Raw genomic sequence first — 27,945 nt, 5'->3', positions numbered from 1 at the left:
TTTATTTTCTCATTTTTTCCTCCTTTTTTTTTCTAGTAAATCTCAACTTAATATTTTAATCCTTTTACTGAGTTTTCCATTCTGCTATTGCATTTCATTGTTCTTCGAATAGCCTTTTTAAAAAAATAACAGTCTATTCTTATTTAATGGATAAAATATGTATTTTCTTATCTCAAGGAAGATTTTAAAAAATATTTTCTCCTTCTTATTTCTCCTTGATTCTTTTTCCTATTTAATTTTCTTGTTTCAAATTTTTTAATTTTAGAAGTTTAAACATTTTAATTTTTAAAATTCCTCTTCTTTATTGTTAGAACACTTCACATGAGAGCTACACTCAAACTTTCAAGTATACAATCCAGTGTTGTTAACTAAAGGCACAGTGTTCTATAGCAGCTCTCTAGAACTCACTCTTACATGTGTAAGTGAAACTTAATACCCATTGATAAGAACTCCCAATTTTCCCATCCCGCGAGATCCTGTCAAACATCATCCTACTCTCTGCTTCTATGAGTTTGACTATTTTAGATAACTTATATGAGAGGAAATGTGAAGTATTTGGCCTTCTGTGACTGGCTTATTTCATTTAACATAATGCCCTCAAGGTTCATCCACGCTGTCACAAATTGCAGGATTTCTCTCTACGGCTGAATAATATTCCATTGTATTTATATACCACTTTTTTTTTTCTTTTTTTTGAGACGGAGTTTCGCTCTTGTTACCCAGGCTGGAGTGCAATGGTGCGATCTCGGCTCACCGCAACCTCCGCCTCCTGGGTTCAGGCAATTCTCCTGCCTCAGCCTTCTGAGTAGCTGGGATTACAGGCACGCGCCACCATGCCCAGCTAATTTTTGTATTTTTAGTAGAGACGGGGTTTCACCATGTTGACCAGGATGGTCTCGATCTCCTGACCGTGTGATCCACCCACCTTGGCCTCCCAAAGTGCTGGGATTACAGGCTTGAGCCACCGCGCCCGGCCCATACACATTTTTTTAATCCATTCATTATCAACGAACATTTAAGTATTTTCCCACATCTTGGCTACTGTGAATAATGCTGAGATGATTAAGGGAATGCTAGTATCTCTTTGAGATCCTGATTTTAATTATTTTGGATATTCATAAGAGGGATTGCTGGACCACATGGTCATTCTGTTTTTAATTTTTAGAGACCACTCCATACTGTTTCCATAGCTGCTGTGCCATTTTACATTCCGACCAACAGTGTACAAGGGTTCTAATTTATCCAAACCCTTGCCAACATTTGTAATCTTTTGATTTTTGATAATAGCCATCTTAATAAATGTGAGGTGATATCGTGGTTTTGATTTGCATATTCCTGATGATGAATGATGCTGAGCATTTTTTCATATACTTGTTGGCCATTGCTGCTGCTGCTTTGGAGAAATATCTATTCAAGTTCTTTGTCTATTTTTAAAATTAGGTTGTCTTTTTTGTTTAGTTTTACTATTCAGTTATAAGAGTTCCTTATACATTTTAGTTATTTACCCCTTTATCAGATATATAATTTACAGATATTTTCTCCCATTTTGGTAGGTTGTGTGTTTACTCTGTTTATTGTTTCTTTTGCTGTGCAGAAGCTTTTTAGTTTGATGACATCTCACTTGTTACTGCTCCTGTTGCCTATACTTTTGGCATCATATCCATGAAATCACTGCTAAGACTAATTTTATGAAGCTTTTCCCCTCTATTTTCTTCTAGGAGTTTTACAGCTTCAGGTCTTATATTTAACTATTTAATACATTTTGAATTATTATGTATAGTGTCAATGTTCAATTTCATTATTTTGTATGTAGATACTCAGTTTTCCCAACAGTATTTGTTGAAGAAAGTATCCCTTCCTCGTGGTGTATTCTTGGTACTCCAACCTGTCAAAAATAAGTTGGCCATATGGATTCATTTCTCTTATGACAGTGCCATACTGCTTGAATTACCATAGCATTGCAATGTATTTTGAAATCAGGAAGTATGATGCTCCTACTTTGTTCTTCTCAAGATTGTTTTGGCTATTTGAGCTCCTTTGTGGTTCCATATACACTTCAGGGTTGCTTTGCTATTTCTTTTTTTTCTTTTCTTTCCTATATTATTTTTTTTTTCTTTTTGAGACGGAATCTCCTTCTATTTCCCAGGCTGGAGAGCAGGGGCATGATATTGGTTCACTGCAACCTCTGCCTACCAGGTTCAAGCGATTCTCCTGCCTCAGCCTCCTGAATAGCTGGGATTACAGGCATGCACCACCACACCTGGCTAATTTTTTGTATTTTTAGCAGAGACAGGGTTTCACCATATTGGCCAGGATGGTCTTGAACTCCTGACCTTGTGATCCACCCACCTCGGCCTCCTGAAGTGCTGGGATAACAGGTGTGAGCCACTGTGCCCGGCCGCTTTGTTATTTCTATTAAAAAATGCCATTGGGATTTTGACAGAGATTGAATCAAATTTATAGATTGCTTTGGTGTATGGTATTTTACCAATATTAAGTCTTCCAAATCATAAACATGGGATGTGTGCCCATTTGCTTGCATCTTTTTAAATTTTGTTCATCACTGTTTTCCAGAGCACATATCTTCTACTTCTTAAGTTTATTCCTAAGCATTTTATAGTTTTTGATGATATCGTAAATGAAATGGTTTTATTTCCTCTTCAGGTAGTTTATTGCCAGTATATACAAACACGACTGATTTTCATATGTTGATTTTTATAATCTATAATTTTACTGAATTCACTTATTCGTACAAATAAGTTTTTGTGGTGTCTTTAGAGTGTTTTACATATAAGATCATATCCTCTGCAGATACGGATTATTTTACTTCTATTCAATTTAGACACTTTTTATATTTTTGTTGCCTAATTGCTCTGGCTAGGACTATGTTGAATAAAAGTATTCAGCATACTTCCTGATATTAGAGGAACAGCTTTCAGTTTTTCACTACTGAGTATGATGTTGGCTATGAGCTTTTCATATATGATCTTTATTATGTTGAGGTAACTGCCTTCTGTTCCTAGTTTGAGAGTTTTCATCATTAAAGATATTGAATTTTGTTAAATCCTTTTACTGTATCTATTGAAATTATAGTGTAACTGTTACCCTTTATTCTGTTGATGTGGTGTATCACTTTAGTTGATTTTTATATATGGAACCATCCTTACATTCCAGAGATAAATGCCACTTGGTCATGGTATATGATCTTTTAAACGTAGAGATGAATTTGAACTGCTAGTATTTTCTTTAGGATTTTTACCTCTATGTTCATCAGGAATATTGTCTTATAGTTGTCTTTGCTTATAGAATTTACCTTGCTTTAGCATGAGGACTCAAAGAATTAGTTAGAAAATGTTTTCTCCTCTTTAATTTTTTTTCTTTTTTTTTTTTGAGACGGAGTTTCGCTCTCGTTACCCAGGCTGGAGAGCAATGGCACCATCTTGGCTCACTGCAATCTCCGCCTCCTGGGTTCAAGCAATTCTCCTGCCTCAGCCTCCCGAGTAGCTGGGACTAAAGGCGTGCGCCACCGTGCTCAGCTAATTTTTTTGTATGTTTAGTAGAGAAGGGGTTTCACCATGTTGACCAGGATGGTCTCGATCTCTTGACCTCGTGATCCACCCGCCTCGGCCTCCCAAAGTGCTGGGATTATAGGCGTGAACCACCATGCCCGGCCAATTTTTTAGAAGAGCTTAAGAAGAATTGGAATTAAATATTCTTAAATGTTTGGTAGAATTCACCAGTGAAGCCATCTGGTCCTGGACTTTTCTTTGTTGTAAAGTTTTTGATTACTGATTCAATCTCCTTACTAGTTAGAGGTCGGTCCAAATTTTATATTTCTTCATGACTCAGTCTTAGTAGGCTTTGTTTCTAGAAATGTCTTCTTTCTAGGTTATTCAATTTATTGTCCTATAATTGGGCATAGTAGTCTGATGATTATTTTTGTTTCTGTGGCATCAGGCATAATGTCTTCTCTTGTACTTTGAATTTTATTGAGTCTTCTTTTTTTCTTAATCTAACTAAAAGTTTGTCAAATTTGTCTTTTCAAAAAACCAACTCTTAGTTTCACTGATTTTTTTCTATTTTTTTCAATTCTCTGTTCCATTTACTTCTGCTCTAAACTTTATTATTTCCTTACATTTGATAGTATTTGGCTGTTTGTTCTTTTTTCTAGTTCCTTGAGGCACAACATTAGCTTATCTGAAATTTTTCTTTTTAAACGTAGTTATTTATTGCTATAAAATTTCCTCAGTACTGCTTTTGCTATATCCCATATGTTTTAATATGTTGTGCTTTTGTCCCAAGATATTTTCTAATTTCCTTTTTGATTTCTTCTTTGACTCACTGGTTATTCAAGCATATGTTAAATTTCCACATATTTGTGATTTTCCAGTATCCCTTCTGCTACTGATTTCTAGTTTTGTTCCACTGTGGTCAGAAAAGATACTTGGTATGTTTTCAACCTTTCATTTGTTAAGACTTGTTTTGTGACATAACATGATCTATTATGGAGAATGTCTTATCTGTGCGTGAGAGAAATATATATTCTGCCACTGTTGGGTAAAATGTTTCGTATATATGTTAGGTCCATGTGGTCAACATCACTGTTCAAGTCTGCTGTTTGCTTACCTGTTTTCTGTCTAAATGTTTTATCCATTGTTAAAAGTGGGTTATATTGAATTATCCCACAGTTACTGTATTGCTATGTTTCCCTTCAGTTACGTCATTATCTGTTTTACATATTTAGGTGCGATGTTCGGTGCATATGTATCTATAACTATCTATCTTCCTGGTGAACTGACCCTTTTATTATTATATATTGTTCTTGTCTCTTATGACTGTTTTGGATTTAAAGTCTGTCTTGTCTGACATAAATATAGCTACCCCAGCTCTCTTTGGTTACCATTTGTATGGAATATCTTTTTTCATCTCTCCACTTTTAGTGTATGTATCCTTAAATCTAAAGAGGGTCAACTGTAGACATCACATCATTAGATCTTGTTCTTTTATCCATTCAGTCACTCTGTGTTTTGATTGGGAAGTTTAACTTACTTAAAATAATTATTGACAGATAAGGACTTATTGTCATTTCACTAATTGTTTCTGTCTTGTGTTTCCTTTGTCCCTCTTTCCTTTAGTGCTATCTTCCTTTGTGTTCCACTGTTTTTTGTGTAACTGATAATACTTTTCTTTTTCTTCTTTTGCGTGTCTTCCACAGCAATTTTGTTTGTGTTGACCACGGGGCTTACATAAAATCTTATATAGTTGTGACAGTCTAAGCTGATAATTTCAATTTCAATTGCATACAAAAACTACACTTTTACTTCTCCCCCTCCTGCACTTTATTCATGTGACAATTTATTTATTTTATGTTGTATTATTAACATCTTCAGTTAGTTTCTAACATTTTTATCTTTTAACTCATAAATCAGAATTTAAAGTGATTTAATTCTGGTATACTACTATTAAAATATTACTGTATTCTATGCAGTATACTATTACCCTACTATTGTAATAGTAAACTATCTTTACAGTATTACTATATTCTGTATTTATCCATATATTTACCTTGAGTTTTATACTTTCACTTTGCTGTTTAGCATCCTTGAGTTTCAACTTACATAACTCCCTTCAGCATGTCTTGTAAGTCAGGTCTAGTCATGGTGAACTCCCTCAGCTTTTCTTTGTCTGGGAAACTCCTTGTCTCTCCATTTTTGAAAGACAGTTTTTCTAGGTATACTGTTCTTGGTTGATCATTTTTCTGTCAACACTTCGAATATATCATCCCATTCTCTCTGATCTGCAAGGTTTCTGCTGAGAAATCCACTCATAGTTTCATGTCAAATCACATTTTACTTGCTGCTTTCAAAATTCTATTTGTATATGACTTTTGACAACTCGATTATAGTGTATCTCAGTGTGGATTTCTTGGGTTCCTTTTACTTGGGTCCACTGGGCTCCCTGGATCTAAATATCCATTTCATTCCCCAGATTTGGGATGTTTTTAGCCACTATTTCTTTGAATACACTTTCTAGTCCTTTTTCTCTTCTTCTATGGGACTCCCATAATACAAACACTAGTCTGCTTGATAGTGGCTCACAAGTCTCTTAGGATATCTTCAATCTTTTCATTCTTTTTTCTTCACTATGGCATAATGCTAAATGACCTTTATTTTTCTTCCAACTTTTATTTTAGATATAGGGGGTACATGTGCAGGTTTGTTACATGGGTAAACTGTGTATCACTGGGGCTTGATGTACAAATGGTCTTGTCACCCAGATACTGAGCATAGTATCCAACAGGTATTTTTCAATCTTCACCCTCTTCTCACCCTCCAATCTCAAGCAAGCCCCAGTGTTTATTGCTCCCTTCTTTGTGTCCATGTGTACTCAATGTTTAGTTCCAACTTATAAATGAGAACATATGGTATTTGGTTTTCTGTTCCTGCATTAATTTGCTTAGGATAACAGCCTCCAGCTGCATTCATGTTGATGCAAAAGATATTATTTCATTCTTTTTTATGGTTGTGTAGTATTCTATGGTGTACATGTACCACACTTTCTTTATCCAGTCTACCACTGATGGGCATTTAGGTTGGTTCCATGTCTTTGTTATTGGGAGAGTGTTGCAACAAACATATGTGTTCATGTGTCTTTATAGAATGATTCCTTTGGAAATATATCCAAAGTAATGGGATTGTTGGGTCAAATGACAGTTCTAGGTTTTTTGAGAAATCTGCAAACTTCTTTCCACATTGGCTGAACTAATTTATATTCCAATTCCCCAACAATATATAAGCTTTCCATTTTCTCTACAATCTCACAAACATGTTATTTTTTGACTTTTTAATAATAGCCACCTTTACCGGTATGAGATGGTATCTCATTGTGGTTTTTGATCTGCATTTCTCTAATGAGAAGAAGACATACTTCTTTAGTCTTCTTTATATTCATGTCCATTGCCCATTTTTTAATGGGATTGTTTCTGCTTGCTGATTTAAATTCCTTATAGATTCTGGATATTAGATCTTTGTTGGATGTATAGTTTGCAAATATTTTCTCCCATTCTGTAGGTTTTCTGTTTACTGTGTTGATGGTTTATTTTGCTGTGCAGAAGCTCTTCAGTTTAATTAGGTCCCATTTGTCAATTTTTGTTTTTGTTGCAATTGCTTTTGGAGTCTTTAAAAATGACCTGTCTTCAGGCTCACTAATTCTTTATTCTTCCTGAGCTACTCTGCTGTTATATTGCTCTACTGAAGTTTTTTATTATCCCTTTTTTTTAAGAGGTCTTGCTTTGTCACCCAGGCTGGAGTGCAGTAACATAATCATAGCTCACTATAATGTCAAACTCCTAGGCTCAAGTGATCCTCTCCCCTCAGCCTCCCAAAGCATTGGGATTACAGGAATGAGCCACTGTGCCTGGCCTCAGTTCAGTGATAGTATTCTTCAGGTTCAAAAATTCCTATTTTGTTCTTTCTTTTTAAAACTTTATTTTTATTGAAATTCTTATTTTGTTCATTTATTATTCTTCTCAGCTTGTTGAGCATCTTTTTAATGATTATTTTGAATTAGCTATCAGACAATTTGTATATCTCCATTTCATTAGGGTCAGCTTCTGTGGATTTATCTTATTCCTTTGTTGGGACTATGTTTCCCTGCTTCTTAATTTCCTTGACTCTTGTTATCAGTCTATGCATTAGACAAAACAGTCACTTCTCCTAGTCTTGCAGACTGGCATTATACAGAAGACCCTTACCAATATAAGCCTACCCAGAGATCTCTCAAATCTTTGTGCTAGTCCAGACCATCATCTTTGTTCTTGTTAGCCTTAAGGCATTTAGAGCATGACAGATCCTGCCAACATTCTAAAACAGGAGTGACAGAAGCTAGTCCCAAGAACATCTCTTGAAAAGTTAGAATATTGGACACACAGTCCAACTCTTTCTCTCCCCAGGGAGAAGCCAGAATCTGCTTTTTTTTTTTTCCCCACTGACTCTGCACTGAGCTAGGTGGAGGACCTATGGCAAATGTTTGTGTCCTAGACCAAACTGTCGTCTTTGTTCTTAGCAGTCACCAGGCACCTTGGACATGTTGGGTCCCATCAGCACTCTAAGACTGGCAGGACAGAAGTCAGTTGCCTCAGGCATCCCTCAGAGAATTCAGAACACTGGATGTATCACCCAGTCCCTTATCCTGCTCTTCCCCTTAGGGAGAAGCTGAAAGATATGGTATGGATTTCCTTCCAATTATATGGTGCTGTGCTAGGAGTAGGAATTATGGTGAGGAGGCTCAAATTTTCCTACTAGCTTTGATGTGGCTGGCCCCATGCTTGTCAGTATGCAAGAACCTGTCAACTGTTTTCTGAATTTCTCTCAAAGGGAATTGGTCCATGCATTTTTGTTGAATTGCTGTGTCCATAAGGAGTAGGCAGGTCCACAGCTTCCTGTTTCAACATCTTGCTGACACCATTCCCACATTTTGTTTTGTTTTAGTATCTCTTTTTAAATGTTAGAGGCTTTCTTCAGAAATCTGGTGATCCTTGGCTCTCTGTTCATATTTAAAAGTGGGTCCTAAAAGGCTAAGTGGTATCCTTATGGCCTAGGCGGGGCTTGTCATACAGTTGGCTTCACTATAGGGTCTTCTGCCTGGTCAGTTTCGCTGAGGACTCCTGAGGTCAGTATTTTAGATATTTTCTTCTGGGGTAATCAGTTCCTGAGAAAATAATCTTCCATTTTCTCAACAGAAAGTTCAAGTCTGGGAAGCTGACAGGGAAATGGGCTGCTGGGGTAGGGTGGAAATAAGCATTGGGTGAGCAGATCCCATAATTTAGGATGTACACTTTTACTTAATTCCCTCTCCTACATTCAGTACATTATCTGCAGCAGTCAGCTTTGGCAGTATAATAAACAACCACAAAATCTCAGTGGCACAAAGTGAAAAGCATTTATTTCTTGTTCCCATGTCTATTAGTTGGCTCAGGTAACTCAGATTACAGGTCTGCAGATCAGCTGGGGCAGCAATCTGCAGTGAGCAGATTGCCTGGGCTGCTCTACTCTTTAACTCTCATTCTGGGGTTCCACAAGAGAGGCAGCAGCTAATTAGGATACATTCTTATGATAATGGCAAAAGTGCAAGAAGACAAGCCCAACCATTTAAGCAATTTTGAAGCTTTTCTTAAATTTGGTTTGTTGTTGAAAACAAGTGATGTGGCCAATCCCAAAGCCAAAGAGTGGAAAAGTATACTCCACCCATTATAAGGGTATGAATACAATACTACAGAGAAATGAATAACTGGGACTGACATTTCAAAATACCACAGTATCCCTGCTATTAACAGTACCTACTATTCTCCAGTCTAGAGTCTCTGTTTTAAGACCTTCTAAAGAATAAATCTCCTGGCTCCCTTTGAGCAGTAAAGAAGCAGTTCATCACATCTTTCATGTTTTTGACATCTATTTATAAGTATTTGGAACAACCAAATTATGAGCTTTTCTGTGACACCATAGTGCAAACTGGCTGTTTCTAGGGTATTCACATTGTTGGTTTAGGACTCCGATTTCTTAGGTCTGCTGTATCAAAGCATCTGATCTCTAACTCTCCAAACTTTGTACTTTTTTTTTTCCAATTATCTTTGTCCTTATGAGTTTATTACTTTAAAGAAAAAGCTGTTTTCTGCATTGCAAGATGGTAGAGTAAGGCATGTATTTGATCTGCCATCATTAACCAATGGCTGCATTTATATATATATATATATAATAAATGTAAATAACTCTTAATTTGTGGAGAAAATTCAAGCAGGGACTTGGCCTAGCCAACATTTAAGTTACTTGCTGAAAAGAAAGAGAAGTGCAGGAAAAAAAGATAACCCATGGTTCAAGAGAACAAGTATACATTCATTAGGTGCAAAATTCATTAATAATTGGATGTGCATTACATATAAATGCTAAATGACATTTCTTCATCCTTCCTTGATCTATTCTTGCTCTACTGTGTGACTGGGAATGAAATACAATGGGCAATGCTCAAGGAGGTTGGAATTACTTTCTTACCTAAATAATCTGATTTTCTGAACAGTTCAGGTGATGGGAAGTTCTCTTCAAAACTCTTGTATTCTGTGTAAGAGTCTGTGACTGAATAGTTCAGATGAGAACTGGCTATATCATGCTGCAAACTTAATCCTGTAGAATAAAGGAACAAACAAAATAGATAAAATGTTTTGATACAAAACAGATGTGAAATCCTAAAAATTAAAACAGATGGAAATGGACATGCTGAGTTATATATTATTACTACGAATGTAAAACTGCTTCTACATACAACTAAAAAGGGATAATATTTTAAGCTATTTTAATTTGACCTTAGACAATCGTTCTATTTTTGATGGTGATAAATTCGTTATAATCCTCTTTTGTTGTTTTTGAAAGTTTTACAACTTACTCCTTTTCTCTACTTTGGTTCAGTCGTAATTCTGGGCTCAAATATTTAAGTTTTATATATAAGTAATCCACTAAGTGTAAGCTAACTAGCTGAGGAAAGGGTGATTCCGGTTATTTCATCTGAAAAACAATGAGCCTACGCATACACAAATAGGTTAAAGGAACTTAATAAGACAGCACAGAAATAGATTCATACATAGATGAGCAACTGATTTTTGACCAATGTGTAAAGGCAATTCAGTGGAGAAAGCACAGTCTTTTAAACAAAATGTGCCAAAACAACTAGGTATCCATATGAAAAAGAAACAAAATTAAAAAAAAAAAGCTTGCACTCATACCTAACATCATGGAAATAAATTAACTCTAAATGCATCATAGATCTAAATGTAACTCCTAAAACTTCTTTTAAAAAGGGAGAAAATTGTGACACTGAGTTATGCAAAGAATTTTTTGATATAACATTAAAAACGATTCATAAAACAATAGCACCGATAAACTGGACTTTACCAAAATTTAAAACTTCTCTTCAAAAGAGTATTAAAAGACAAGCTACAGATGTGGAGAAAATATTTGCGAGTGGACTGAAATCCAGAGTGTAAAGAACTGGCTGGGCACGGTGGCTCATTCCCTTGGCCTCCAAAAGTAATAGCACTTTTGGAGGCCAAGGGGAGAAGGCCATTTGAGCCCAGGAGTTTGAGACCAGCCTGGGCAACATGGTGGGACCCCATCTCTATAAAAACAAAAAACAAGGAAAACCAGAATATAAAGAACTATGAAAATTCAGTAATAAGAAAACAAATCCTCAATAAGAAAATGGACAAAATAATTGAACAGAGAATTTTCCCAGACTCAGAGGTCTTAAAGTCATTCCTATGGGAGTGAACTAGAATGAAAAACTGTTCAATAAATGGTGGTGACAGAACACAGTACTAAAAGTTGAGGAGAACCAGAGGTTTGGTAAGAAAAGGGAAAATGTGCTCTGCTATATTTAGTCTGCATTTATTAAACATTTCCAATATGACAGGATAGAAATCAACACTGATAGAAACTGGTTACAGGGGTATGGGGTGGTAAGTAAGGGATCAAAGGGGAGCATTATTCTGAAAACCTATTATATCCTTCCCTGGAACTAACTTACACCTATCTCTGCTCATCTATTACCTACCTGAGACAACTAACTTTGTCCTTCCTCCCTTGACCTCACCACAACTTTTTCTCGTATGCCAACTCCCTTGTTAAAAATGAGAATTGTTTCCCATCTGGCCATCTTCTCCAACTGCCTCTGCAACACATAAATTGATTGACTCAATCTACCATCCTTCTCCATATTCTTAGCTTTCAAGAGTAGCAGGCTGTCCCTCTGAGCATCCTTTGCTCTCCCTTCTCCAACTGCCCTAGAGTGTCCTGTCCCTATCCTTGCTAACTTTTATCCTTCTCAAACTGTCTTCATCCTTCCCATCCATATGTTGTGTCTGTCTTGCCTTCCATTTCTCAAAATTTTATGAATACCTCTCATAGCTGAGCTATCCTTAACACTAAGCCCCAGAACTCAAGTCAGGCTGAGAAATAAGGAAAACACACCATCTGGGTAGTTGAGTAGAGAAAATAATAAATGTTAATGCTGTATCAGTGGGAGATTAATGCTGTATCAGTGTGACAAGTAAGAAATGTAAATGCAATTAAAAATACATTTTTATCAGTACCATTCCTTCTGAAACTACTCCAAACAATACAAAAAGAAGGAATCTTTCCCAAATCACGTTATGAGACAAACATCATCCTGATACCAAAACCTGGCAGAGACTCAACAAGAAAAGAAAACTTCAGGCCAATATCAATGATGAACAAAGATGCAAAAATCTTCAATAAAATACTGGCAAACCAATTGCAACCGCACATCAAAAAGCTTATTTGCCATGATCAAGTAGGCTTCATTCTGGGGATGCAAGGCTGGTTCAACATATGCAAATCTATAAACATAATTCACCCCATAAACAGAACCAAAGACAAAAATCACGATTACCTCAATAGATGCAGAGAAGGCCTTTGACAAAATTCAGCAGCCCTTTATGCTATAAACCCTCAATAAACTAGGTATTGATGGAACATATCTCAAAATAATAAAAGCTATTTATGACAAATCAACAGCCAATATCATACTGAATGGGCAAAACTGGAATCATTCCCTTTGAAATCTGGCACTAGACAAGGATGCCCTCTCTCACCACTCCTATTCAATATGGTATTGCAAGTTCTAGCCAGAGCAACAAGGAAAGAAAAAGAAATAAAGCGTATTCAATTAGGAAAGGAGGAAGTCAAATTGTCTCTATTTGCAGATGACATGGTTATATATTTAGAAAATCCCATCATCTCAGCCCAAAATCTCCTTAAACTGATAAGCAACTTCAGCAAAGTCTCAGTATACAAAATCAATGTGCAAAAATCACAAGCATTCCTATAAACCAGTAACAGACTTAAAGAGAGCCAAATCAAAAAGGAACTGCCATTCACAATTGCTACAAAGAGAATAAAATACCTAGGAATACAACTAACAAATAATGTAAAGGACCTCTTCAAGGAGAACTACAAGCCACTGCTTAACAAAATAAGAGAGGACACAAACAGATGGAGAAACATTCCATGTTCATGGTTAGGAAGAATCAATATCATGAAAATGGCCATACTGCCCAAAGTAATTTAAAGATTCAACACTATCCCCATCAAGCTACCAATGACCTTCTTCACAGAAATGGAGAAAAACCACCTTAAACTTCATATGGAACCAAAAGAGAACCCACATAGCCAAGTCAATTCTAAGCTAAAAGAACAAAGCTGGAGGCATCACATTACCTGACTTCAAACTATACTACAAGGCTACAGTAATAAAAACAGCATGGTACTGGTACCAAAACAGAGATATAAACCAATAGAACAGAACAGAGGCCTTGGAGGCAACACAACATATTTACAACCATCCGATCTTTGGCAAACATGACAAAAACAAGCAATGGGGAAAGGATTCCCTGTTTAATAAATGGTGTTGGGAAAACTGGCTAGCCATGTGCAGAAAGCAGAAACTGGACCCCTCCCTGACACCTTACACTAAAATTAACTCCAGATGGATTAAAGACTTAAACATCGGACCTAACACCATAAAAACCCTAGAAGAAAATCTAGGTAAAATCATTTAGGACATAGGCATAGGCAAGGACTTCATGACTAAAACACAAACAGCATTGGCCACAAAAGCCAAAATAGACAAATGGGACCTAATCAAACTCCACAGCTTCTGCACAGCAAAAGAGACAGTCATTAGAGTGAATTGGCAACCAACAGAATGGGAAAAAATTTTTGCAATCTACTCATCTGACAAAGAGCTAATATCCAGAATCTATGAAGATCTAAAACAGATTTACAAGAAAAAAACAAACAAGCCCATTCAAAAGTGAGTGAGGGATATGAACAGACACTTTTCAAAAGAAGAAATATATGAGGCCCACAAACATATGAAAAAATGCTCATCATCACTGGTCATTAGAGAAATGCAAATCAAAACTACATTGAGATACCATCTCACACCAGTTAGAACGGCAATCACTTAAAAATCTGGAGACAACAGATGCTGGAGAGAATGTGCAGAAATAGGAACACTTTTACACTATTGGGAGTGTAAATTAGTTCAACCATTGTGGAAGACAATGTGGCAATTCCTTAAGGACCTAGAAATAGAAATTTCATTTGAACCAGCAATCCCATTACTGGGTATATATCCAAAGGACTATAAATCGTTCTGTTATAAGGACACGTGCACACGAATGTTCATTGTGGCACTGTTTACAATAGCAAAGACTTGGAACCAACCCAAATGCCCATCGATGATAGACTGGACAAGGAAAATGTGACACATATACACCGTGGAATACTATGCAGCCATAAAAAACCATGAGTTCGTGTCCTTTGTAGGGACACAGATGAACCTGGAAACCATCATTCTCAGCAAACTGACACAAGAACAGAAAATCAAACACCGTATGTTCTCAATAATAGGCGACTGTTGAACAATTAGAACACATGGACACAGGGAGGGAAGCATCACACACTGGGGTTGTGGGGAGTAAACAGGGGAAGGACGGGGTGGGTGAGGAGTTGGGGAAGGATAACATGGGGAGAAATGCCAGATATAGGTGATGGGGAGGAAGGCAGCAAACCACACTGCTATGTATACCTATGCAACAATCTTATATGTTCTTCACATGTACCCCAAAACCTAAAATGCAATAAAAAAAAATAACTGGTTTGGGATAGCCAGATGTCCTGCATTTTAGCAAGAATATTAGAAACTGGGGCCAGAGAAGTGGCCCAAATTGTCCCTCCTGTTCCCTCCCTCTATGCTTCACAACATAACCCATATTTATTTATTTATTTTTATTTAATTTAATTTCACTTTTAGAGTTGGGGTCTCACTTTGTTCTTCAGGCTGGAGTGCAGTGGCAATCTCAAACTTCTGGGCTCAGGCAATCCTGTCTCGCCTTTCCAAGTAGCTGGGACTACAGGTGTCTACCACCATGCCTGGCTAATTTTAGAATTTTTTTTTTGTAGAAATGGGGTCTTGCTATGTTGCCCAGCTGGTCTTGAACTCCTGGCCTCAAGTGAGCCTCCTACCTTGGCCTCCCAAAATGCTGGGATTACAGATGCAGGCCACTGTACCTGGCCCCATATTCATTTATTAATTACATTTTATTCATTTATTTAACTTTCCTGTGAAGTTTTGCACATGGCTTCCTCAATTCTCCAATCTTAAGCCTTTTTTCCTTCTAGAACCATGCTTATATCCTTTCTGGTTCCAGTCACATATTTTGGGTCAGACAGTCTAGTCCTAGCACTGTACTTTTAATATCACCTGTAGTGACTTCAGAGACTTCTTTGAAGCCACAAGACCATCCGGTTCAATACCAATATTTTGAATCTAATCACTATTCTAGAACATTCTCAATATTAAATACCTTAAAGGTGGCTTAAACACTTTTTTAACTTAAATGAATGTACGGAAAACAAAAATCTTTTCATTTAAAACCTACCAACTAAAACCTACCACCAGGCATGGTGGGGCACACCTGTGGTCAGGAGGATTGCTTGAGCCCAGGAGTTCAGGACTGCAGTGCACTGATTGCACCTGCAACAGCCTAGGCCACAAAGAGACCAGTGTGAGAGTGTGTGTGTGTGTGTGTGTGTGTGTGTGTGTGTGCGTGTGTGTGTGTGTGTTTGAGACAAGAGTCTTGTTCTGTCGTCCAGGCTGCAGTGCAGTGGCACAATCTCAGGTCATTGCAACTTCCGCCTTCCAGCGATTCAAGTGATTCTCCTGCCTCAGCCTCCCAAGTAGCTGGGATTGCAGGGGCACACCACCACACCCAGCTAATTTTTGTATTTTTAGTAGAGATGGGGTTTAACCATGTTGGCCAGGCCAGCCTCAACATCCTGGGCTCAAGTGACCTGCCCACCTTGGCCTCCCAAATGCTGGGATGACAGACGTGAGCCACCATATCCAGCCACAAGACTATTTCTTTTCTTTTTTTTTGGTGGGAGGGGATGGAGTTTTGCTCTTCTGCCCAGGCTGGAGTGAAGTGGTGTGCTCTTGGCTCACTGTAGCCTGTCTCCAGGTTCAGGCGATTCTCCTGCCTCAGCCTCCTGAGTAGGTGGGATTGTTGGCACCTGCCACCACGACTGGCTAATTTTTGTATTTTTAGTAGGATTACAGGAGTGAGCCACCGTGCCTGGCCAGCAAGACCCAGTTTTTATAAAACAAAATAAAAAATAGGCTGGTGCTGTGGCTCATTCCTGTGATCGAGCACTTTGGGAGGCCAGGTGGGCGGCTCATCTGAGGTCAGGAGTTCAAGGTCAGACTCACCAACATGGTGAAACCCCGTCTCTACTAAAGGTACCAAAAATTAGGCAGATGTAGTGGTGGGTGTCTGTGACCCCAGCTGCTTGGGAGGCTGGGACAAGAGGATCGCTTGAGCCTGTGGGGGCGGAGGTTGTGGTGAGCTGAAATCACATTGTACTCCAGCCTGGGCAACAGAAGCAAAACTCCTTCTCAAAATAAAACAAAAACAAAATAAAAAATAAACCTACCAACTATTTGTAAAAAATATATATTTTTTTAATCAAATTATTCATTGTTAAAATGATAAATAGTTCTACAAGGCTTATAGCTCGTCTCATACTGCCCCATCATAATTTCTTACTCTCTAGAGACAATTACTTTCAACTCTATTAAAAGTTTCTTTTGATAGGCACCTCCTTTACATTTCTAAATTAAATGTATTCAATGTTTCTATTACTATGACTATTCAAATATACTCATAGCCAAGCCCTATATTGTGAGCCACATTCATCACCTTTTTGCCACAATTTCTTTTCGAGTTATTCATTACCTAATTTTAAAATTTCTTTTCTAAGTACTTAATAAGTATTAATACTAAGTACTATTTTGTACCAACTTTTTTTTCTTTTTGAGACAGAGTCTCACTCTGTTACCCAGGCTGGCGTGCAGTGGTGGGATCTTAGATTACTGCAACCTCTGCCTCCTGAGCTCAAGCGATCTTCCCACCTCAGCCTCTTAAGTAGCTGGGATTACAGGTGCGCGTCACCATGACTGGCTAATTTTTTGTATTTTCAGTAGAGATGGGATTTCACCATGTTGGCCAGGCTGGTCTCAAACCCCTGACCTCAGGTAATCCCCTCACCTTGGCCTCCCAAAGTGCTGGGATTACAGGCATGAGCCACAGCACCTAGCCTTGTTCCAACTTTTTACAAGAGTATAAATTTCTTCTCAATACTTTAAAAAACATCAGGTTATCTATTTTTTATTTTCTTCCCTCTCCTTTTTTTCTTTTTTAAAAATAGTATAGCTATTGGAGATCTCAATCCATTTGCTCAAATTTGGATTGTTTGTCCTCTACACATCCTACACCAGGCGTCCCCAAACTTTTTACACAGGGGGCCAGTTCACTGTCCTCAGACCGTTGGAGGGCCGCCACATACTGTGCTCCTCTCACTGACCACCAATGAAAGAGGTGCCCCTTCCTGGAGTGTGGCGGGGGGCCGGATAAATGGCCTCAGGGGGCCGCATGCCGCCCGTGGGCCGTAGTTTGGGGACGCCTGTGACCTACACAGTTGTCTTCTTGGGATTTCCTTTTACCATTATCCTAAGGAATTAACATATTTCCTGTATTGGATAAGAGCCTTTGATTCCTAGATCTCATGATCTCTTCTTTATTATTTCCTGGTTTTCTTGGAACATCTGCTCCACTTCTGAGAAAAGGTACAAAGAAGATGTGTCTAAAAATTCCTTTATCCAAACATTTACGAGTGACAGTTTGGCTGAGTAAGAATTCTAGGTTAGTATATTTAAGAGACTGATTCAATTTTTTGATGTGTGACAGCTTTTTTTTTTTTTTTTTTTTTTTTTTTTTTTTTTTTTTTTTTTTTTTTGAGACAAGAGTTTCATTCTTGTTGCCCAGGCTGGAGTGCAACGGCACAATCTCAGCTCACCACAACCTCCATCTCCCAGGTTCAAGCAATTCTCCTGCCTCAGCCTCCCAAGTAGCTGAGATTACAGGCATGTGCCACCACTCCTGGCTAATTTTGTCTTTGGTAGAGACGGGGTTTCTCCACGTTGGTCAGGCTGGTCTTGAACTCCCAACCTCAGATGATCCTCCCGCCTCCGCCTCCCTAAGTGCTTGGATTACAGGCATTAGCCACTGCACCTGGCTTACGTGTGACAGCTTTTAAACCTCACTGTTCTCTTCCCCTTCCCACTTCACATCTGGGTGACAAAAGAGCCTTGGTGTTCCATCTTTTGGCAATGGCTACAAGTTCAAACCATGCACAGGAAGCCTCAACCTGGTCCTATCCTCTAAACATCATGAAAACCCCAGGCCAGTTCTCCTTCCCCCTGCATTCTCAAGTCATTTTGAGTCCTGCTTGGAGTCACCTTTCTCCCGAGAAAGGCTCATTATATGAGTACTATACCTTTCCATACCTTCTTAGTATGTGGATGGCATTGAAATCCAGGACAACTTATGAGTGGGGGTCCATCTTGACTCTACAAAATCAGTGTTCTTCAGAATTCTGAATATTTTTCTCCCCAACATGTTCTACCTTCTGGAGTTATTCTTCAGAAATCCAATGCCACTCATATTCTTGATTTCTTATTGAAACTGATTATTTTTTCTCTGGAAAACTAATAAATTTCTCCATCTTGAGGATTTAAACATTGTATAATGTTATAACTTGGCAATTTTTAAAAAATTTATTGTGGTGAGCACAGTTTGCACCAGCCAAATTTGACTCTCAGTGTCTCCATTCATACTATTCAGAATCTGAATGGCTTTCAGGAAATATACTCATTTTTAATTCTAGAAAATTTTCTAGCTTTCTGTGTTTAATAATTTTCCTTCTGTTTATAATGTCTGAACTGCTGTTTTTTAGATATTAGAATCATTGGACTCATCTTTTTCTTTTTAAAATAAGAACTTTATTGAGATATAATTCATATGCCATAAAACTCTTTTTTTTTTTTTTTTTTTTGAGATGGAGTCTTGCTCTCTTGCCTAGGCTGGACTGCAATGGTGTAATCTTGGCTCACCGCAACCTCCGCCTCCTGGGTTCAAGCGATTCAGCGATTCTCCTGCCTCAGCCTCCCAAGAAGCTGGGATTACAGGTGCACACCGCCACGCCTGGCTAATTTTTTGTATTTTAGTAGAGACAGGGTTTCATTGTATTGCCCAGACTGGTCTTGATCTCCTGAGCTCAGGCAATCCACCTGCCTCGGCCTCCCAAAGTGCTGGAATTACAGGTGTGAGCCACCATGCCTGGCCAAAACTCACCCTTTTAAAGTGTACAATCAAGTTTTTTGTAAACTTATGGAGTTGTGTCACCACTGACACTATTTCTATCCTCAATCTTCTCTTTCATGTTTGTTCAAATTATTGGAATATTTCCTTAAATTTATCATCCAATTCTACAGAATGTTTTTTGATTTCATATTTTTATTTTTTTTAATGAATTCTTTTAGTGCTGAATGCTTTTTATAGAAGCCTGCACTTGTTTCATGGACACAACATTTTTTCATCATCTTGAGGATATCAATGATATGTGGCTTTTTAAAATATTTCTTTTTCTTGTATTTTCTGTGTCCTTCAAGTTTTTTTATTTTTATTTTTATTTTATTTTATTTTATTTTAGGATCTGTTATTTTTAATGTTTGCTTCAAACGTCTGGTAATTCTTGAATGTTCAAGAATGAGATACCAAAATGGCATCATAACTGGGGCTTAGGAAGAAGTGGATTTTACTGAAGAGTATTTAGACAGGGACCAGGCCATACTGCCAGAACACACAAATTCCACAGTCTTCTCCTGGCCACACAAGAGGAATCCTCTAATCTTCTAATTGGAGTGTGTTTGCCTGAGTGCATTAGGGGTTAGGGGTCTGGGGATTTCACATCAAAATATAAGACTTTCACTTAACTCCCTTCCTCCCCCGTCACCGCTAGTTTTCAATACAGTATCCTTGAATCCAGTCCCTCTGCTTTGGTATCTTAGACTACCAGGGTGGGAAGAAGCATAGTTGCCTGGCCATAGTGTGTTAGGGAAAGAATCAAAGCATCTAACTGCTACTTTTAAAGAGTCGAAAAAAATCTTTCTTTAAAGATTTCCTCCAGGAATATGTAGTGCCTCTAATTCCTGAACCTTTAGCCTGAATCAGTTTGTTTCTTGGTTTGTCTCTAGATGCCAAGTTTTCAGCCTTTTTTTTTTTTTTTTAAGATTTGTTAGGTCAATTATAATTCACTAATCTACCTTCCAAATTCCAAACTTTCATTAATTATCTCTTGCCAGCTGAGGTCTCTTCTTTTTGAACCTATGGCTTTACAACATTTTTATGCCTTTATTGACATCTTTGTAGGGTTTCAGAAAAGAGAAGTAAATGCATATTCAATCTTCAACATTAAATATCAATCCTTAATTTTTCAATGTGTTATAAAGTTACGAGATTCTGAGGTAGAATTAAAACAATAAATCATATATCATATGTTAACTAGAATTCTGTGGGCTGCTCAAAACTTAGCCCATCACAATATTTTATTGTGGGAAAAACTATTTCAAGTTTCAAATATCAATCAGCAAATGAACTCTTAGAATACAAGCAGTTTGTAAGTTAGAGATAGTTTATTTTCTATTTCCTTATACCTTTCATACGTCAACTTGATAAACCTAGTAATCAAGGACATTTTTCATACATTTAAACTATGATTTTAGAAAATATTGATTATGGTTAAACAATATTTTCTCTAAATAAAGTACAAGACCCATCCAACAAGCATCTGAAACACTCGACAATTATCTGAACCTGTATTATCTTTAAAACTGTATTCCAAGCATGGGATAGGAAGATAATTCTTAGATAGTCCTAATTCTCAATGGCTTTAGAGCCATTGTCCTCTTTTTCAAGAGTGAAGGACAGACAAAAACAATTACACTGTGGTTGTGAGTCTTTTGACACAAGTATATAGAGTGCCACAGAACTACCAGGATAGAACAAGTCACCTAGAAAAAGAGAACAGAGGTCAGGAGAAGATTCCCAGGAGAAATGGCTCCTGAATTTATATTTGGAAAAGTTAATAAGGCAAAGAAGGGAGAGTAAGGAGAGAAAAGCATTTCCTGAGCACATCCTATGTTCTTTTGCACTGCACTCTAGGAAATATTCCTCTAGTCTGTTTTCTAGCTCACTATTTTAGCTGAATTAATTCCAATATTAGGCTCTTTTGTTAAGTTTTTAATCTGATAATATTTTTAGTTCCCAGGGACTATAATTTTTTTTTAGCAGCCTGCTATATTATGGATTCAGTGGCCTCTTGTATCTAGTGATATTTAGTTTTGTGCCATTTCCTCAAATGTTAGTTCTGTTTGCTGCATTTGTTGCCTCTTTTCCATAGAACTGGTTTTCTTCAAAAGTTTGGCTATTCCTCATTGTCTTACTCATGTTTCTGAGAATCTGTTTATATGTCAGTAAGTAAAAATTCTGAAACAGTGGCTTGCTTCTGGAGATTTTGGAAGAGTGATGAGACATTCTGGGAACTTGTGTTCTAGGTGGAGATGTCCTGTATTTTCCAGGTATTGTAGGTTAGGTGGGGACACTGCCCTAACTGGCCAGTGTCCAACTGGAAGTCTGCTGTATCAGAAGTCCCACTTCAGAGAGGCATACTAACTTTATTATGGAGTTAACAAACATAAGAATTGCCTATGTCTTTTACTTTTTTCTTCCTCTGCTATCATATGGCAATATGGAGTTAATTAAGACTCTCCTCTGTTTTTCAACCTAGCCCCAACATTGACCCATAAAAGCCAGCTCCCCTGATAGTTCACTTTGCTTAGGGTAATTCTCAGGGTCTTCTCCTGGCAGCAGGCACTGGTAGCTGCCAGAGTTTCGAATATAAGAAGGGTACAATGGAAAAGGGACCAGATATTTCAAATATAGTTCTTAGCCCACCACCCTGACAATTCCTTCAAGACCTCTTCTATTACAGTCTTTTGCATTTACTGATCAAAGATTTAGAGTATTTCTAGAGCTACTTTTACCTCTGCAGTGGTTTTTTTCTGCTCTTGATATGTTCACCAATCTTGTCTCATTTGCTTTTAAGAATTCCTCTGTATTTCTGATGTGCTGGTGGCATTCTTGTTTTCAAAATAATTTTGATTATACCAATATGTAGATGGCTCACAAATTTCTATCTCCAGCCCTCCATATCTAACTACCTGTTTGATATTAATACTTAGTCATCTTAAATGCACTCATAACTTAATATACTAAAAACTGAATTTCTAGTCTTTCCCTCAAACCAGTTTTTCTTTCAGTGAATGGTACTACCTTGTATCCAGTTATACAAGCCAGAAACAGTAGTCATCTTTGACACTTCCATCGCCTTCACTCTTCATTTGCCAAATCCTGTCTCATTACCTAAAACAGCCATCATATCAACAACCTTCTTTCCATTTCCAATGTCACCATCCTAGTAGAAGGTGCATGACTTCTTCCCTAAACTACTTCAACAGCCTCTTAACTGCACTCCTGACTCTTTCCAGTCCTTCTTCCACACTACAGCTAAAGTGATCATATCACTCTGTATTAAAATGACTTCAATGACTTCCTACTGCTCTGAATATAAACATATATTTTTTTTATATAGACTACAAGGCTATGCAGGGTCTCAAACTTGTTATCTAATCCTGTGTTACAATCACATTTCCTCCCACTCTCTGTACTGCAATCAGTTGGCCTTCTTCAGTTACTCAACACATAATGCTCAGTCTCATGTTAGAGCTTCCCTCTGCCTGAATTTCTCTTTACTCATCTCTGCAAAGTTAATTTCTACTCTCCTTGAGATGTTAATTCAATTGCCATTCCCTCATGGAAGTCTTCCCTAATTTCTCTAACTAAACTTAATCACACTCAAGTCAATCTCTTTTATAGTGCTTATCACAACATTTACTGGCATGTGCCTAAAGGCTTTCAGGATGAGATCTACAGCACAGTCAGAAGGATTCACTTTGGAGTGGGAAAAAGACACCTCTTCCACTGAGATGGGAAGATGGGGAGAGATATGAATGGATGTTTATGTTTGGAGGAAAGACAGAAAGCTGAGGGAGTTCACATCAGACAGTCTTACCTGATACTAGTTCGCTATTTGATGAACTACTATCAACCTGGAGGGCATCAGTAACTGATTCCTAAGGGAAATAAGAATTAAAAATACAGCAAAATTATGAGATTGACTATTTTTATATTATAATCTTGTACCACATTGATTTGATTAGCTTGGAAACATCAACTTGGATGTTTCATATATATAATATTTTCATTTGGTTTATTGTTCAGATTTAATCTGATATTTAACAATAAACCTAAAAATAAATATTAAATTATAATACTATGAGCATATCTTGTAAACAACAATATGCTAGTCAATTAACTACTGTGGGATGACAGCAAAAAAAGCTGGTTCCCTCAGGGGGAGGGGCTTTTTTTCCATCTATAGATGGAAATACATAAATAAAAAAAAAACTGTGAAGTCTAAAATACTGGAAATAAAATTAAAGGCAAGTAAACAAATATGGAAATGGTTATATATGTGTGTACAAAAGTATAACTATCTTTAATATGTAATAGACATTTCACAAAAAAGTACAAATGGCCAATAATCTGAGAAAAAAAATCAACTTCCCCAGCATTCAAAGAAATGAAAAGTAAAACAACATGCTACTTTTCATCTATCTATCTATATTTCACATATATATACACACACACATATATAAAAAAGTTTCAGGTAAGTTGGTGTTGATTTATCAACATGAATCAAAAACTTGAAACATGATTCAACCTGTGATCCACGGCAAAGTATTTATCTTAGGGTAACAATGTGAGGTACAACAAAAAACTTTTGTAACAGAATGTCTATGGTTATCAACAACAGCAAAACCTAGGAAACAATCTCAATTTCCCAACCACAGGGAAACAGTAATACAAATTACAGTTTATCTATCTACAAAGCAAAACACTATGAAGACACTAAAGATCACATTTTTGAAGACTATTTAATGTATGAGAATATACAATAAGACAATTTGTAAGTTTTTTTAAAGCACAGGAAAAAAAGAACAGAAAGAAATACATTAAAATTTGAAGACTTTCAAAACACTATTTTTGTATAGTGTAAATATAAGGACTATTTACACTGTTAAAGTATGGGATAAAAGCCTTAAAAAAAAAATCCCTGTGTTGAAACTGCCTTTCCCAAGAAACATGATATAAAGGAATTATTAAGTTAAAAAAATAGAACTTGGCCATGTGCAATTGCTCATGCCTCTCATCCCAGTACTCTGGGAGGCTGAGGTGGGTGGATCACTTGAGACCAGGAGTTTGAGACCAGCCTGGCCAATCTAGAGAAACCCCATCTATACAAAAATTAACTGGGTGATGGTGCATGCCTGTAGTCCCAGCTACTCAGGAGGTTGGGGCAAGAGAATCGCTTGAACCCTGAAGGCGGAGGCTGCAGTCAGTAAGCCAAGATTGCACCACTGCACTCTGGCCTGGGTGACAGAGCAAGACTCTGTCTCAACAACAATAAAAAAGGGAACTTAACTATGAGTTTAATGCTAATGTCAGATGAGTCACAAGCAATTTTTAAAATCTGAGTTTCCCTAAATTAGTGCTGTATAGTTTTAAAACATAGTGCAGAATTCATATTAAATACAGCATATCAAGAAGTTATATAATATTCTAATGAATAAACATTAGAATGCTCTGCAACATATTAAACAATATGAAAGTTTCCAGTTGTTAATGGAAAATCAAATGGAAAAGATGAAAAAGAAGTTATTAAGTAACGTTTTGTATTTCTCATACAGAAAATTCACCAACTACGGATGTTTCTCCAAAACTTTTCAAAGGAAAGAGAAAAACAAAACTGTATGACTATGAATCTACCCCAAGTCATAAATTCAAAGCCCTGTCTAAAGACACATCAGTGTTTATAAAAATACTGGAGAGCTGTGTAACATCTACTGAACAAAGAAGGTTTTATTCTTTCATCTGGAGGTACAACAGGTACTGATAGTCTCTACACTAAGTGTATCCAAGGACTAAATGAGAAACATACATACACTCAACGGTGCAATCTTCTCATCCTGGGTGTCTTCACTAGACCTATTTTCTTGTAGGCTTTTCTCTCCTGCAACTCTTAAACGAGGGCTAACAAACAAACAACACAATTAGTTTGCACCATTTGGACTCGGCTCTCCCTGTCTCTGTTCAGATTGTTCAGATTCTGAAAGGTTGTTTAGGGACATCTTTAGGAAGAAGATGTGGTGACTTGCACCAAAACCCAAATGCAGTGACACAATCATAGCTCACGGACCAATTTATCTCACTTCCTTTTATGTAAATTGGCAAGCCTTCCCCCGCTTTTTTATTGCCCATGAACTATGCAATGTTATCCACCGTAACGCAGGGAAGCCTTCCCCTTTTAAAAAATAAATCTTTCTGAAAAAAAGAAGAAAAAAAAGAGAAAAAAAAAAAATCTTTCTGCAGTAAAATTTTAGGGCCTATACTCTGAGAAGAGCGAAATCAGAGTACTGTATTTGTTTTCTTCACTGACTGTTAGAATAAAAGGCTACTAGCAGAAAATTCGGACTGAAGTTTTCTGAGGCGGCCAGCCAGGGTGGGGCTACGTACCTGGGCGGCCCAGAGCTGCTACCTCCCCGGCTGCTCCGCTCTGTTTTCTCTGCAATCTTAGGCCACCCATGCGCCTTGCCTTTTCTCTTCGAACCTGAGAGAGGGCGGCACGTTTCAGGGCAAGAGCCCTGGAAACCCACCCACAGGCTTCAGGGAGGCCCTGCGCCCGAGGCCTAGCACCCCCGCCCGCCCTCGGTCACGCCCCGCAGGGCTGCTTGGCGAGGCTTACAGTGAGCGAGCCTTGAGCCTGGACCTGGTGGGGGCTCTGCCCTCGCGGGAGAGCCTAGGTCTGGCGTCGGGGTGAGATTGAGCCTCTGAGCCGCCCGCTTTTTGCGGGTATACACACGCAGCGACCACATTGATAGCCCACCCTTCCCCCAGGCCTCGGGCGTCTCTGGACCCTCGATGGCCTGCCTTCCAGAGGATCCGGGCTAAGTCCCACGGAGTCAGCGCCAGGCGAGGCCCACGGAGCAGCCTCACAGCAGCTTACCGACCTAAACCAAAATCCCCAGAACTACGGCCGCCGGCCCGGCTCCCGCGTTTTTATCTCTGCGAAGCCGCGCAGAGGCTTCTGGGAAGGCGGAGGAACGAAGCAGCCGCGCAGCCTGCTGAACGGGCCGCTAGTGCAGGCTCCCTCAACGCCAGCCAAATAGAAGTTTTTTGGAAAAAAATTTTTTCCTCCTCTAGGAGAAGGTTAATTCAGCCCCTATTCTCGGTCTGAGCACTTAGGTTTCCCCTGTAGCTGCATGCTTAATTCATCTGCGCATGCAGGAGCAAAGGCGTTCCCTCCTTTGAATGGGCCCAACACCTCCTCGGAGCGAGCTCTTCTATCAGCGCTGCATAAGGCCTAGTAACGGAGTTTTAGGCCTCGAGCACAGGCAGTCTTTTGAGGGGTCAACCTCAGTGCAGGAAGGTCACAAAGAGGACTGAATGCACCTTAAAGTGATAAGGAGCTTCTCCCTGAGGAATCAACTTCAGTCCCCTGGGTCTTCAACTTACTGGGAGGCTATGGTAATTGAGAGTCTAACCAAGCCTCTGAAGATCCCTGGCTCTAGGAGGCTACTTCTGGGTGACAGAGTCCCTTAGCCTGTGTCCAGGATCCATCTCTGGACATCAGGGCATCCTTGTGGTTAAGGTAGACGATATCATAGGGGCTCTCTTTCTAGTGCTCTGGGCCTTAACTTGTTGCTGCAGCAGACCAATCTGATTCAACCTTTTTTTTTTTTTTTTTTTTCATGTTTTTTGAGACAGGGTGTGGCTTGTCACACAGGCTAGAGTCCAGTAGTGTAATCATAGCTCACTGCAGCCTCAAATTCTGGGCTCAAGTGATCCTCTCACCTCAGCCTCCTGAGTAGCTAGAACTACAGGCACATGCCATTGTGCCCAGCTGATTTAAATTTTTTTTTTTTTTTTATAGAGACAGGGTCTTGCTATGTTATCCCCACTGGTCTTGAACTCCTGGTTTCAAGTGATCTGCCTTGGCCTCCCAAAGTGTTGAGACTACAGGTGGAAGCCACTTTGCCCAGCCTTGGTTCAACTTTTATGTAACAAAGTTGTGAGTTGTTTTTCAGTTGCCATGAATCCTCAGGTCATGTAACCTGAGCATGCTGCCTAGATAAACCAAGCATGTGGCCACAGGGGAAGCCAAGTGCTCAGATCAAGGAGGAGGGCATCAAGCAGATATGACATGGCAGGTTCCAACCAGGTTGAGCTCTGACTTCATCCCATCCAGGATCCAGTTAGAGCCTCCCAGCATCACCTCATTACAAGATCCAATCAGATCATGTCTCGTTACCCTATGCTTATAAAAACCAACCCAAACCCCACCTTAGGATGACAGATTTGAGCATTTCCTCCTATCTCCTTGCCAGCCCACTTGGAATAAAGCTTTTCTTTTCCCAAAAGCAGGTGCCATGATATTAGCCTCTACATGCATCAGGCAATAAGCCCATTGATTGATCATTAACAAACTCTTCTTCTCTGTCAATTAGAGAGATGTTGGAATTACCTGCCTTTCTCTCCATACCCTAGGTTGAACCATCTGTTATTGTTATGTGCATAACATTTAAAATGCAATTTGAAGAGATAAAATTATGAAAACCTCAAAGATTTTTCTGTAACACTTCAATCTTGCACGTGTGAATTTAAGTACATATACATCCAGAATATTTTTGTAATATAATATATTTTTGTAATAATGTAATATAATCACTCCAAATATT

At 38.3% G+C, this 27,945-nt stretch overlaps 1 protein-coding gene across 1 annotated transcript in view; it reads right to left on the bottom strand.

Moving 5' to 3' along the window:
* Nucleotides 1-27,945, bottom strand: part of MEIKIN (meiotic kinetochore factor) — a 109,708-nt gene extending 81,763 nt beyond the window's left edge. The window contains exons 1-5 of the mRNA XM_039469492.2: nt 25,977-27,945; nt 25,724-25,817; nt 25,153-25,240; nt 23,160-23,220; nt 10,047-10,175 (exon numbers count right to left, since the gene is read on the bottom strand). Coding sequence (XP_039325426.1) covers nt 10,047-10,175; nt 23,160-23,220; nt 25,153-25,240; nt 25,724-25,817; nt 25,977-26,082 — 478 coding nt within the window. The 5' untranslated portion in view covers nt 26,083-27,945. The remainder of the gene's footprint in view (nt 1-10,046; nt 10,176-23,159; nt 23,221-25,152; nt 25,241-25,723; nt 25,818-25,976) is intronic.

This window comes from Saimiri boliviensis, chromosome 1 (assembly GCF_048565385.1).
Source record: "Saimiri boliviensis isolate mSaiBol1 chromosome 1, mSaiBol1.pri, whole genome shotgun sequence".
NCBI classification, from domain to species: domain Eukaryota; kingdom Metazoa; phylum Chordata; class Mammalia; order Primates; family Cebidae; genus Saimiri; species Saimiri boliviensis.
This window is presented reverse-complemented; position numbering and strand designations above follow the sequence as displayed.